Below are 15272 nucleotides of genomic sequence, written 5' to 3'. Positions count from 1 at the left end.
TCATGCTTGCTGGCTGAGAAACATCACGATACAGAAACACCCTACGATATATTTTTGTAAGTGAAGAGCATACTCCTTTCAGACTCCTTTTGCTAGACTAAACAAGTCAGGTCTTCTAGTCTGATCTCCCACACTCTCCACTTCCATGAAAACAAAGCTGGTTTCTTTCCAACTAAGACATCCCTTCTCAGAGGTTCTGAGCTCTAAATCACATGCTAATGACCATTCACTGTGCAAATACCTTCACGTGATTAATTGAGGACAAATAATGAGAATTTAGTAACTAGCTTATTTTTTTAAAACATACTAGGAAACATTCAGCTGACATTCTTTGTAGTGGAGGAACAAGTTTAGCTAACAGGAAATAAGTCTAACCTTCGCAAAGGAGCATGTTGCATTTCATGTTTATACAACTATAGACAAAGACAGAATTTAAAACAACAGCAGAAAGAAAAAGTCACATTTCTATTTTAGTTCCATAAACAATTATCATAAATAATGCGAGTAATAGTCAAAGCTAAACCATCCTAACATAACTTATATGTCTGCAAAGAAGCAGAGAGGTAAAGTGTGACTGCAGAATCAAAACACTACCTGGGAGCCTTCCTCGTTATAATGCCTTGCATTTCGGAACATGAGCTTCATGTCTTCAATCATGGCTTCTTCCCCTGCGTACTTATCATTGCGGATGTTGTGTTCTATCATTTTCAAGTCCATTGGCTCCAAGATAATCTTGTAATAGTCTGGATAGTCCTTTTTGGATGGCTTAACCATAAACAGATCACAGAGCCGTCTGCCTGTGCCCGGTTCTCGAGCTTCCAGAACTGCATTGTATAAGATCTTCATTCGTTGTTTTCGTATATTCTTTTTACTGTTAAGAACAAAAAGGAAAAGAATAAATGTCAGTGGCTCTTTTCCCCACTTCCAACACTAATATCAAAATGACATTATCCTCTACCATGAGAAAACCACCACAACCACCTAAACACACACACAAGAAGTTCAATATTAAGACAGTGTACTAGAAACATAGGTCCATTTGCAAATAATGACAGCATCATAACCAGCAGTCTGCTAAATAAACTTTAAGATAGGATTTTTCTCTTATTCGCCTTGAGTTTAAGTGTTCTACGGAATAAAACAAACAACTAGTTTTCAGGAGTGCAAAGATCAAAGGGAGCTCTAAGCACTTTCCAGCCGCAGAGAAAACAGATCAGTCAGGACTAGGCATTGGAATTCAAGACCTCAAGATCTAGTGCAAACAGGGAAAAACCCCTCAGCCAGTATCTTCATGACTGCCTCTGCTGAATACAGAATATCAAAAACTTGAGCTATTTATCTCAGAGTAATTCTGTATCTTCTTCAGTACGAGATACAAGAAAAATGAGGACATCAAGAATGTAGTAGAAAGAAGGCTCTGAATTGCTTCAATATCTGTCAACCACAGTCAAATGAAGTTACAGGTCAAAAAAGCTCACCAAAACTGCAAACCCAGGTAGAAAATGGCCACGTACATGGTATCACCACAAACTTTAGAGTCATCCTATGTGTAGCTATTATGGTTGTCTCAAGAAATCTGACAGCACAACCAAGACACAGCTTATCAGGAAAAGAGTTATGCATGGCTCCCTGTACATATACTACATGATTTATAAGCAAATCAGATAAGGGAGGGGAAAGCTTATGTTAATAATTTATAATCTCAGCTTAGATACTGTGGCACTCTTAGAAATGCACTCCCTACAAAGCACTTTTAAACGAGCTTCCAATTGCAATCTCTGTAAGACTTATTCACGTAGTTGTAACTCTGACTACATAATCTGTAAAGACAACAACAACAATCTTAATTTGCAGAATGTGCAAAACATCACTGTACAACTTGCTAGAAACCAAACTGCATCACAGATTTTCCATCATCTGGATCTTTTCCTCCTACATTTAAAATATATCTAATCCAGCATAGCCTCATGCCTCAGATACCTCTTGCTCCTTGGTGAGGTCAGCACAATAACTAATGAAAATTAATGTTACAACACATGAGAAAATTCAAAATGTATCTTCTATAGGTTAAAAACCTTTTTCTGCATTATCTTCACTGCTGGAAACTGTTACTTAGTGGTTCACACTAGCAGATGAGTAATGCCAGAACAGAGACGTGCTTCCAAATTCCACATTTTAACATGTTTCCAAGTTTTAACATTTAGTTCAATGAAAGTAGGTAAAGTAAAACCAAAGCAGAAATAGTAAAAGGCCTGCCAATACTCAAGATTCAGGTCATGCATCTGATACATATCTGTGTCACTATTATTTTCCCAGTGGGATGAATTTTGCCTGGGTTATTAGTTTCCTTTTTCAGCAACATTTTGGAATTCCTCAGTGCTTCACTTCTGCTATCAGCAGCATTTACAATCTTCTTTTACTTCCTATCATTCAGCAAGTGAAACTGGTAAGTATTGAACTGACAACATCAAAAGCATTTTCAGGTTCTCTTCAGGTATGAAGAAAATAAAATCATTTTGATTTCCCTTACCTATGAACGCAACTTTTTCTCTTTCACTGTTCTTAGATGACAAGGCCTGACAGATTTTTTTTCTTTTAAGCATTTCAGTATTCTATTGCACAAGGTGATCAAAAGCAACATAGGGTTAAAAGGACACCGATGACAGTTTGACTTGCTTGATTAGGTTAGTAGTCTCTTTGAATCTGAAGATCGCAAAACTAGCAATTTTTGCAGTTTGTTCCTTCCTGATCTTCATTCGGTACCGTGGTCTGTCTTACCATTCCGCTACTTTTCTTCTTCCTAGCATCCCTAGACTGTACCACCTCCTAAATCCACGTTAACATTTTCTCTCTGCAGATTTTTTTATGAGTGTACATTGTTGCATTTACTTGATTGCTCTTAAGTGAATCTTTGCTGATGCTCTATTTCATTCCCGTCCTCCCCCCCACAACTGCTGTCACTTTGACAAAACAAAGAACTAAAAATACAGGAAGCTGAAGGTTATAAACACCACCAAAGAAAGATGCTCAATTACAGTTTTACACTGGCAGTTGCTACCATTGCAGTAGTATTATCAGAAGTTGGAACTTATTTCAAATGATACCATGAGGCAGACTAGAGAAACTATCACTTGTTGGAGTGAAATACATCACTAATATTAATTACACAACAGCTATCACTGTTAAAGAATACTTTACATAAACCATCATTATTGCTCACTAAGAAGAGTATATTTTAAAATCACTGTGAATTTTGTTTACATTACAGTATCCAGAATAATCAACCTATTATACTTAGTTTATCTATTTGTCAAATGCCCTTTTTGGCCCAGCAGCTGACAGGTAAGTAACCAAAGAGTGCAAATTCAGAAAGAAGAGAGAAGCAGTCCTCTAACATTAATGATGAAAACTCCTCAAGCACAGTTCAGGTCATGGAAAATTAAAATATTTATGCCAGGAGACTTCACCAAATAAAAATATTTATAGAGTAATACTACAAACTTTCAAAAAATTAACTCAACTATAGCGTTATATTCTGAAATTGCTACCCAAACTACATAAATAGTCATATATCGGAGAAGTAGTAGAAAAAAAGCAGTAATTGCTAAAAACCTGTGAAGACAGTCCACACACCAGGCTAAAATAAAAAAACCAAAAACCACAAATAAAAATCCTGGAATCCACTGACAAAATTACCTAATCCAGTGCAACTACAATGTCTATGCCACTTACTGAACTGATGTTGACAACTGCCAACTAATAGGCCAAAAAAGGAAAATAATGTCAGCAAAAGGTTTTGAATTCATTAGAACCAACACTTAATGGGTTAAGTTTCAGAACTACAAATCCTTACAAAAATGCTAAAAACCATGGCTTAATATTCTCTTTAACAAATAAAAGATGTAGCAACGTTATGGTCTGCAGGAACGACAGAAGTGCATACCTTTTCCTTTTTGAGCTTCCAGTATCAGATGTAGCAGAAGAAATCATACTGTCCCCATCCTCAATGTCGTCTCTCCTAGCAAGCTCCTTCTTCTTTGCCTGAAAAAAGAAGAAATCCCTGAAGCCAAACTCACTGCTGGACATTTCCAGAACAGTATTAAACATCAGAACAGATCAGATGCACAAAGAAAGATGCAGCTACAGGTTTTGAGACTAAACCACCATCAAAATATTTCCAGTGATTTATTTAATACAAGTTGGCCGACATAAAATAGCAGTATAATTCTTTTTAACTGTCAGAAAATTTTTGAGGAATCAATTTGAAAACAATGTCATTTCAGACTGCAGCACTTAGCTGGAACACTTAATGAAATTTGAAGTGTTTTAGCATCCTCCAATTATCTGCAAACCCTAAAAAACCCCACATCATCAATTTTCTCACAACTTAACTGGGTTAAGAGTCATAGTAAGGAATAAAAGTGACCAAAAGAAATCACAGAAGGCAGCAGATGTGCTGAAGAAAAATCACCCTACGATGCTCTTCATTCTCATACTTCCCCCTAAGCAAGAAAATACTACTGCAAATAGAGGTCTAGTTAAAAAATATTTAGGAAAATATTCATTAGAGAAATAAGTTCACGTGTGAAGTTATCCTTTTGATTGCTCTACTCCACATACCTGCATAACCTGCTGCATTTTCAGTACTCTTTTATAGATGGCAGAATTGGGAACGTTGTAGCGCTTGGCATTTTCAAACATCAAGTTCAGATCAGCCTCCAACTGATCTAAAGTTTCATATTCATGGTTCTTCAGTTTGGTTCTGAAAAAGAGTGGAATATCTGACTGGTATTTCTCAAGTTACACATTGCAAAACAGTACCTTAACGTCTTCATTTTCACAATAAATCAATATCCAAAGACCTCTAATTCAGGACCATGTTTTCTTTTTCTGATGCTGCAGTAGCATCTTCCAATTGTACCTATATTAGGCAAACATATCTCCCCTTAAAGAATGATTTTAATAATTCTGAAAGCTGCCCTCTTGAAAGTTGTGCAGACTGAAGTCCTGTTTTCATACTCAGATGAGATGTGGCACAGATGAGGCAGAAGCACAACCTGCTGAGACTATTCCAGGACGCCTCAGCTGTGACCTGTAGGGCTTGGGTATGATGTCAATGTGACGGGTTAGCTCCGCACAGCCACAAATGCTGCCTTCCCTACACAACATCAATTCCACTCATCTTCAATGAGAAACAAAAGCGCCCAACACCTCTCGTACTAATCCCCTCCAATTTTTGCCGTCTCTTAAAACCACCTGGTTGTTGATCGGTGCTACCTGCAGAAGTGCAATTCACGTGAAAACAGTTAGAATAGGACTAATGACAAAAAAAAGTCATTCTTCATATGCTAAACAGATGAATCAGTGCACTTAGTTTGCCAATAACTTAATGTGTTTTCTCATATTTCCTTGCACAAGTGGTGAAAGTTTTAGCCAACTTTTTTAAAGCTTCCAACACCTCATTAAACACAACAGAAAATAGTAATCTGCAACAACAAAAAACCCAAACCCTTATCACAACTGCAAAACACAGTCGTCCTCCTTCACACCTCCTTCCTGACCCGCTTGCCTGTTACTCCACACATTTAACCTGCTCACCACCTGTAATCCTAGTCTGGTTTCTACAGCACCTAACTTAATGTGAACCTGCCTGATGAAGCATAAGCACTACCACAAAATAAATGTAGTACCTTTTAGTCCCAAACCTTACCCACCAATGTGACCTTACAGCCCAACCAACAAACAAAGAGTAACAATGTTCAACTTGCGTTAAACAGGACCCTTCACTGGTCAGCCAAGGATGAGGAAGTCATGGTTGGATCAAACATGGCACAGAGCTGCAACTGCTATAAAAGCTACTGAGAAGTGCACGTGTCTATAAAGCTGTCGTGATGGAAATACATTTTGCAGGAAACATCCAACTAACTGCATGTTGCCAGGATGGCAGCTGCATGCACCTCACTGAAATGTAACGTATTTCTTCTTAATTTCTTTCAGATCTGAAGAACTAGTATGTCCTCAACGACTATGAGAAAAGCAAAAAACAATTTTGGACAAATATCCTAAATCTAAGATGTGGAGAAAATTACTTGTTGCCATTCTTATTTAAAATGAACCATTTTAGGTTCGTGTATCTTTTTTAAGACTTTAAGACATCGGTATCTTGCAAACCTTTATGCATTATTTTTTAGATTCTTTTTAATATTTCCAACTGAAGCAACAGATAATCGGAAAGTTTTCCTGTCAGCTTCACTCACTCTGCCATTCCAAAAAAAGGAGAGTTACCAATATAATTTTCATTAGATTAGTAAGAAAATGCAAATAATAATAACAAAAAAAACCCAAACACACACCCCCTCCCCCAAAAGCAAAAGAGTTTGGGTACCAATTAAATTGCCGTGAAGAAAAGGCAAGGCAAAGTAAGCCTCCATTTCTACCTTGTAAAACTCCAGCAACAATTATTTGCATATGTTAAGAAATATGTGACCGGTTTTTGCATATGTTAAGGAATATGTGACCGGTATTAAAAAAGTCAAAAACAAAATAAAAAGCCCATTAAATTCAGGATTATTTTGCCCTAAACCACTAGCATATGACGCATATGATCATAAATACCGAGGATGTAAACACTGAGCCTACGTCGTGCTCTTGCCACTGTCTGGTAACAAACACCACAGGTGTTACATTTTCTCCAGCTAATCTGAACACTCTCTGGTACAGAAAGCAAAATCTATAGAGTAAAACATATGTTATTAATTCTTGTATCCCAACAAAAACATTGACAAGCAATTACAGGACTTCAGCACACAAACACTTGTTGGTGTTACAAAAGGTAACACATCATTAAGAGAATACTCAAGAAAACATAGAATAGAAAGGCTTGAAAAACTTGCATCAAACACCCCAACTAATAAGCTCATATTTATCAAAAACATCAAAAGTGAGTTTTAATTTTTTCAAAATGGAATTATTTAAGAACATGGTAATTTGTCAAGGCACATAGTGTAATTAAGTGTGTAAACAAGCAGTAATTTCCTTGTTTACTGATGTTATTACAAATGTTTATAAAATAGATTCAAACTTTCAAAGGATTAATGGAAAACAAAAATAATGTCTAAAGGCAATTCTGCATCTTAGAAAAAGGTGCCCAAGTCAGCTAAACTACTTTAGAGATTAAGAACATACAAAAATTCAAAAAGCAAGTCCTGTGTAGAAATCAATTAAGGAGCAGCACTGGAGAGAAATGCTGACCAACAGACTTTTTTCTCCCCTTGGATGTAGACGGCATCAGCATAATTTGTTTCCAAGTGAGAACTCATACTGACAAATTTGCAGAATTAACCTCTAACTAAGGATCTAATAAAGTGAAGACTACCACAACTGCCTTAGATTTGAATATTAAATGCTTAAGACAAATGTCTAAAATGTCTCAATGCTTTTTACTAATAAAGACAACTGCTAGAGGACAAGGAATCATGCTTCAGAAATCATAAGCACCAAGCTGGGATAAAGTCCTCTCAAGATCTACTCTGCAATTCATCCTCTTGCAATTTGTATTGGGCTTAAGCTGTTATTTTAAAACAAACAAACAAAAAAATAAGTTCTCTATAAACTATTCAGGCTTTAGTCCAGACAGCAGTCTCCATTATTTCAAGATAACTTCCACTCCTTTATTTGCCATATTACTAGAAGTGGTTAAATTATAAGGCAAAATATGCTTGACCAGATCATATTTACTGTAAGTTCAACTCAAATAATTAATAATTAATCCAAAGGCAACAAGAGCCACCACAAATTTCACAGTTTCAGGAGAACCTCAACACATCCCAGTGCAGTGACATGTAACATTTAGATTCCTGTGTCGCAGACAATTGTTCAACAGGACATATGTTCATAAGAAAAATGCATTTCAAATCCTCAAATAGTAGGCTTCACACAAAACCAACTCTGTTTTACGCTAGATCCACACACTTTTTTAAACCTCAACTACAACCCCAGCTTCCTGGAGCACAAGACACTGGGGCGTGCCAATGAAGATACCGACTGCAGTGCCTGTGCGCCCACATCAGCCTCACATGTGTATTAGGAGAGAACTGCTGCCAGGGAATTCCCTGGAGCGCTTCCCTCCTCTGGTGTCGAAAAGCCTGGCCCACTTGCCTTAGGGATCACACTTACTAACGCTGTAAAATTTAATAAGGAACACAGTTCTTGTAAGCGTGCCAGGATCTAGCATTTACGTACCGGGTAACTGAACACATTCTGCTGCATTATTTCCCAACTGTTCCTCCAGCCATTTATAATTACAGAATGACTTCTCACCAGCAATGTTAAGTTTGCAAAATAACCTCCACACCATGCACTTTTACCACACCTGAAAGTCACAGCCTTCACAGTGTCATGCCTTTCTTTTTACATAGGATATTCTTGTTCTACAGCTCTGAGTTTTGCCCTGTTTGAGGCAGGGGGTCCTCATCAGTGCATGGGAGGGAACGAAGAGGGAGCCAGACTCATCTCAGCTGCGCCTACTGACAGGGCAAGAGGTAACGGGAACAAATTGAAACACATGAAATTTCATCTGAACACAAGAAAAAAAAATCAAAACCTTGGGGTGTTTTTTGGTTTGGTTTGGTGGTTTTTTTTTTACTGTGAGGGGGATCAAACACTGGAACTGGTTGCCCAGGGAGGTTGTGGAGTCTCCATCTGTGGAGATACTCAAAACCCAACTGGGTATCGTCCTGGGCAACTGGCTCTGGGTGACCCTGCTTAAGCCAGGGGTTGGACTGGATGGTCTCCCTTCCAACCTCGGCTATTCTGTCATTCTATAAAGAGCAAGTCAGGAGGAAACTAGCAGAAAACTAAACCCATCAGCAGGATTACCTCCCACATCCAGGAACAGCTCGGGATCAGCGCTCAGCTCAAATGACTGAGGTTCATAATGCTCATAAAGCGATTGAGAGGCTGGGATAGGTATAATGTACATCTCATTAAAACAAAACATACCCATACTCTCCCTCTAGACATCATATATTATTTTGTAAGGCTTTTCCTGCATTTAACACACACAAACTCCTGAAACATATGACTAGCTGTAAAATTTGCAACATCCACACATTTCACAGTTCACTCTGGCAGGATAGCCTGGGTAGCCAGATGCCAAAGCGAAACGGATGAGACAGAAATGCCAGGCTTTACTCCAACACCTTCAACTTTTCACTAGGACAATTAACTTCTCTGTCCCCATCTGTGAACAGAAGATATGCTCTTTGTAGGTACATCTCAAAAAAACCAAAACACAAAAAACACCACCACCACAAAAAAAACATAAAAAAACTCCATCCCTAATGAGTGGCAGTTTTGAATATCTGAAGACATATTTGCAATATCAGTAAAACCATGCTAGCTTCAGTTTTCCCTAAAGCACATCAATTAAGTACACATATGCATGACTTCAAGGCTTTTTAGGTATAGTAAGAAGGGAAGGTTATGTGGTAATTTAAAGAACTTCAGAATTTGCTGAAAGAAGTTGGATTATTATAAATACTGTACTTTAACTTGTGAGCTACAGACACTCTTTCTAAAAAGACTGTCTGTCCCTTATTTTCTAAGCTCTCAGGCAGTAAGTCACTTTTTTCTACAGCTCTTCATACATTTGCGTGCAGTTTCTGTACTGCTCACATAGCCGGATGCAACCTGCCTACACTGCAGAAACGCAGCTGCCTCTTACGGCAAATTATTTGTCCTATAACTGATATCAAATATATTTTCAATGGAAAGTCTCTCCCAATTAAATCTGTTTATACATAATTTGAGCTGATACTCTTTGGTACATTCAGACAAAAAGCTCCCTGACAACTGTCAATGATTTTTCTCAATTTCACCTTCTTTCCCCATCAAGTACATTTTGTGCTTTGTTCAAGACAAGGCACTTTCTTTGCCAAGCCAAAAGCTGTACTAAGACATAAAAAATGCTTTAAAGCCACTGATGGATAGATAACCAGTGTGGCAGCTCCATACTTGTTCCCCAGCACATGCAAAAAACCCTCTGACAGGTAAAAAAAAAAAGCTTTGTTACTTTCTGATTTAACAAAGACACTGCTTATTCAACAATTATACCAGGTCCAGAAGATCATATTACGGTATAACTAAAATTTACAGACCTCTGTATTAGAGTGGATTCAAACACATGAACAGTGTTAGCGTCCAGTCCTCACTCACTAAAGCTGGACGACCAGCACTCCTGCAGTGTAGCTCAGGCAAGGAGTGGAGTCCCAGGGGCCACTAGGCAGGAGGCCAGGGCCACCCGAGGCTGGTCAGTGCCATTAAGGTCTATTAATGCACTTAGGACCCTGACATATATCCATCACACCAGCTTATCTTGCACCACTAAAGAAAGATATTGCTCACTTCTTTTTACTCAGGTTTTTAACCCAACAACTGCGCTCTGGCAGTTGATGAACCTTTCATGGCTCAAAGATTTATAAATAGTTACTGCTTTGGTACTTCAGTCCAGACTAGCTACATCATGAATGAAAATATTATTCTCCACCGTTATACTGTGACCTAGACAAAAGGAATGTAATTGCAACTACCTTTCTACAATTCACATTGCTGAAGACTATGAATTTAAAAAACCATGGCAGTAAAAGGTAACTAAGCCATCAGGGTCAAGGAAAGAGAATAACGGGGGGTTCTGCAGAAGTTTTCATCTCTGTTGCCCACTTAGCCTTCAGAATTACTGATATGGCAACCTTTCAGGCACATTACAAATGAAACTCCATGGAAAATAAACCCAACAGCAGCCATCTATAAAAGATGATCAAAAGACTGATGCAGACTGACTTGAAACAAGAAGCAACCAAATATAGAGGAAAGATGGTATACACTGCACTAGGTATTGACAACTTGACGACAAGAAAGGATTCTGGAAATAAAAGAAAACCTTGAATAGTTTCCCACCAGATGTAGTTTCCATTCTGCTTTCTTACCTGATCTGCTGCAATGAAATAGGTGCTTTAATTTGCTGATAATAATCAGGATACTTTTTCTTGGAGGGCAAGTGGAAAAAGGGTTCAGATATGAGCTGGCCCTGATTATTTCGGCAACTTCTAACTGTGTCATAAAGCTGATAAAGAGGATTAGAAGTGTCCATGAAGGAAGTAATGCTCTCTGCTTCGGATTCTCCTTCTTCATAACGAGCAGCAGCTGCACAGAGAGAAAGGAAAAATGGGAAACTCAGCAGGACAACTCAGAGCGGGTTTTTTGGTTGACTTTTCAAATGGATAAGGATCTAAACCAGAAAAAAAGGCAGTCCCTCAATCGAGGGTGTTCAGCCACGCTCTGGCAGTCAGATTCATACCTCAGGAAAGGACATCACAAATATATCTTATGAGCCTCAAGCTGACAAAAAAAGGCACTTTATCTAGGTATTGCAATCTCTCTTACCAGATGAGACTTCAGTTCTGTCACTGGTAACACACCCTTGCCACCTACAAGTGCTGAGAATTGTTCATATATGAGACTACGTAACAGGACTATTCAACCACACACTACCTATAAAACAGCTATGTCCTTATTTACCCATCAAACTATTAATACTAGTATTTGTGCCAAATACATTGGTATATTGAACTACTGCTATTCTGCTATCTGACAAGAGCTCGCTACAAGAATACAAATTGACAAACCATGTCCAGAATTTTCAAAGGTGCCTAGCCGTTTAAGCAAATGGCCAAATTAAAAATGAATTTTTGCATATATATCAAAAAGGTGACTTCAAAACTTCTATAATCCTTCAGACCATATTAATCACAGCTCAATTCAAAAATTGTGAAGTTTAGCAGAAAAAAATGACACTACGGCCTGAAGGTGCACCTCTAATATATGCAGCAAATTAAAGAAATAAGTATTTTAGAATTATTATATAATTAGCATAAACATTTCATAATAAAGTATTTACAAATTTTATAGCAAACTTTTCTAGTTATCTATATGAAGCATATATTATGCTTCACGATTAGGATGAATGAAAGAAATGCTCTGAAGAACTAACATTTACTGCAGATAAAATTAGGAGAAATATTACATGAGCAACAGAAACACAAAAGGAATGAAAAAACACTGGTAGTGGAAATATAGGATGGGAAGCAATGAATGGCCAACCCTTCCACGTTTCCCAGTAACACAAATTGTGTAATTTGTACCTTGCAGACAGGCATAACATGAAATATATGTGGTTTTGCACATACTAGAGTTAAATTATTCACCCTTTTTCCCCCTTTTATGAGTTACAGTTTGAAGGAAAGCTTGGCAGATGACACACTGGGTAATTCAGTTACACAAAAGACAGTTCTCTAACACTCACGCCACATTTCCAGCTGACATTTTCATTATTGCTCAGTGGAGGCTGGCAACGTTTCAAGCTTTCTCTCCAAGTTCAGTAAAGGCATATTGAAATGATGACAAAGCCAGGGGACACACTGACTGCATAACAACATAGTACTATCATTTTTCCTCTGCAGTCTGACATTGCAGATCTGTGAGCGTATGACGTTTGAGAACTACCAGACAAGCTAGATGCAAGCTAAAACACAAGCAGACCTCAGCAGATGTGCAAACACATTATGAAGACGTTCATTACTGGCTCAGGGAAGACACTAAAGATTATCCTAATTACGTATCTGTATGCCAATCAGCATCACTTAATGGCCTAGCATCCACTACACAGTAGCCTTCAAAGTAGGTGCTGGACAGAATAACTCAGGTAGAAACAAAAGACTGGAGGTAGCACTATGTTTTCCTGTACCAACATATCAACCTGAACATGGAGATAAATGCTAACAGCTAAGAGAATGCTATCAGGTAAATTAAGTCTCCAAAATAGATTATGCAGCAAAATACTGTCTTTGGTTTTGTTTACTCAAACAGTTCCATTCAGTTTGTTTACTGAAACAGTTCAGTTCTGAGTGCTCCATCAAAAAGTAAGAAACAGAATAGAAAAAGCAGAAGAACTTGTTTTTATGAAAGAGGAAAAAATAAGAAACTAGTCAAGTATATTACTGTTCTCTGACATGTGGCAGCCAGCAACAAAGCAGTTCAATACCCTAAATAAGAAATGTACTTCCTTTGTATTAAAAGTAGAACACAAGGCATTCCCTAAAATAATAATCTAAGTAAATTAAACAGGCACTAAAAGGAAAGTGTTTACATAATATGGTAATACAGCTATAAACATTTTCATTATGATGTGTATGGTCTTTAAAAGCGAGGTGTCAAACATTATATATTCTTACATATTCAGAAAATGATAGTGTTCTCCTAATATGAAACCTGTTATCTTGAGAACTGAAGAAGAATGTATTATTCAGATCAGAAGACAGAAAAATCTGTATTTTGCTATGGAACAGTCTAATGCAAGATTGTAGATTCTTTAACATGCAGTAGCACCAGGTCCCATATCCCCACCAAGCACACGCTGGCAGTGGAGAGTAACAGTCAGTTATTCCCCTTTCACGCAGCTGTTACCACAACTACAGTTAGCAGATACAGGGGGCGGGGGGGGGAGCACCAAACGCAGTAAACCGTAACCACAAAATATACGCCACTCAACAGTCCCAAACAAAATGTATTTCCTGCTGTTCATTCCATACCACAGTGACTGTTTCCTAATGAAGGGACAGCTGCATAATGGAGTAATGTTAAATTGACTTCACTGCAAAAGGAAGAAGCCATCTAATTTACAACTGGAACTGGGCTTTATTATCAGATATAAATGCATATATCATATACATGTACTCTTACTCAATGATGAGGCAGAAAAAGAGCAGAGAAAGAGGAGAGTATTTGAATGTATATGAAAGAAAATTAGTCTTTACTCATTAAGTGATTTGCTTTAAACACTGTCTCCTTTGTGGTCCCAAAGCACCTAGACAACAATGAATGCTCAAAGCCTAATTGAAGACAGATGCTAGTAAAACCAAAAGCACCATCCAGTCTTAAAACATTTATAAACAAAATAATAGTAAATAAAATAGCTTTGTTTACAAAATGAAATACTTACTTATAAGTAATACATAATGATCATCTATGCCTGCCTTTACAGATTTATAGTCAGGAGCAAGGGAGCTACAGAAGCTGCTCATGTCCTAGTACATTTGAGCTGGAAATCTACAAGCTCCATCATACCACGACACCCTCTGAAACTGTGAGGATAAACTCCAAGCTGGAAACAGATATTGTTCATTGCTTAGGCAACTGCTACAATCAAAGAAACTCACAAAGATTTAGTTCTCCGTATCGAGAAGGAGAAAGTTCTCTTGATGTTCAGTCATGCAGCCTAGTTCTCATTTATTTCAACGAGTGTTAGAGGAAGGAAAAAAGATGAGATACCAGAGCAACTAATAAAAATACCACTTGATTTAAATGAAAATCCTTTTCATCCGCAGACTGAAAGCATAGGGATGTCCAAGTAGTACGTTGGAGGGACAGAAGATCTTAAGGGTAGCAGAGGTCTGCCAAAAAAATTGACATTGCCTCTTAGGTGAATGCAATAAACATAGGAGAGCTGCAAGAGCAGCAAGGCAAAAGTCTCAGAGGCATACAAAAGGCCCCATGAAAACAACAATAACGTCCATGGTAAAGGTGGCACCTGAAAGTGGTTAAATCACTTCAAGAATTTAAATCACATAAAGACGTAAAAAGCTATGCGTTTTTACAGAATTACAATTTGCAAAAATAGCAGCTAACAATCATGCTGAACCAAGCTAATAAATACTCCTCACACCTCCCAGAAAGCAGTTGCTCTGAAGCAATAACTGAACTCTGGGCTAACCAGGAATACAAATGCTTTTGCTTGCAGCAAGATCTAAAATGATCCAAAAAATTCTACAGCATATCTATCCACTGGAAAACAGTGGTGAGTACAATTCAATTACCAGGTGTGAAATAAATGCCCAAAAAATATATATAGAAAAGATGCATCATTTCACATCAATACAGAAATAATGTAAACAAAAAATAAAACAACGGCGTATATACAAAAAATTTTCGGAAACCTGCTCTGAGATGAATGCAAGGAAGTTACTGAGAATGTAACTATCAAGACAGGCTAACTTCATAGAATCATAGAATAGTTTGGGTTGGAAGGGACCTCTAAAGGTCATCTAGTCCAACCCCCCTGCTGTGGGCAGGGACATCTTCGACTAGGTCAGGTTGCTCAGAGCCCCGTCCAACCTGACCTGGAATGTTTCCAGGGATGGGGCATCCACCACCTCTCT

General features: G+C 37.9%; 1 protein-coding gene across 1 annotated transcript in view; it reads right to left on the bottom strand.

Annotated features, from left to right (window-relative positions):
* Nucleotides 1-15272, bottom strand: part of PBRM1 (polybromo 1) — a 62073-nt gene that overhangs the window by 30647 nt on the left and 16154 nt on the right. Inside the window, exons 12-15 of the mRNA XM_009274685.2 lie at nt 10986-11202; nt 4621-4762; nt 3944-4041; nt 595-871 (exon numbers count right to left, since the gene is read on the bottom strand). Coding sequence (XP_009272960.1) covers nt 595-871; nt 3944-4041; nt 4621-4762; nt 10986-11202 — 734 coding nt within the window. The remainder of the gene's footprint in view (nt 1-594; nt 872-3943; nt 4042-4620; nt 4763-10985; nt 11203-15272) is intronic.

The sequence above is a fragment of the Aptenodytes forsteri genome, unplaced genomic scaffold (genome assembly GCF_000699145.1).
Source record: "Aptenodytes forsteri isolate BGI_AS27 unplaced genomic scaffold, ASM69914v1 Scaffold528, whole genome shotgun sequence".
Taxonomy (NCBI): domain Eukaryota; kingdom Metazoa; phylum Chordata; class Aves; order Sphenisciformes; family Spheniscidae; genus Aptenodytes; species Aptenodytes forsteri.
This window is presented reverse-complemented; position numbering and strand designations above follow the sequence as displayed.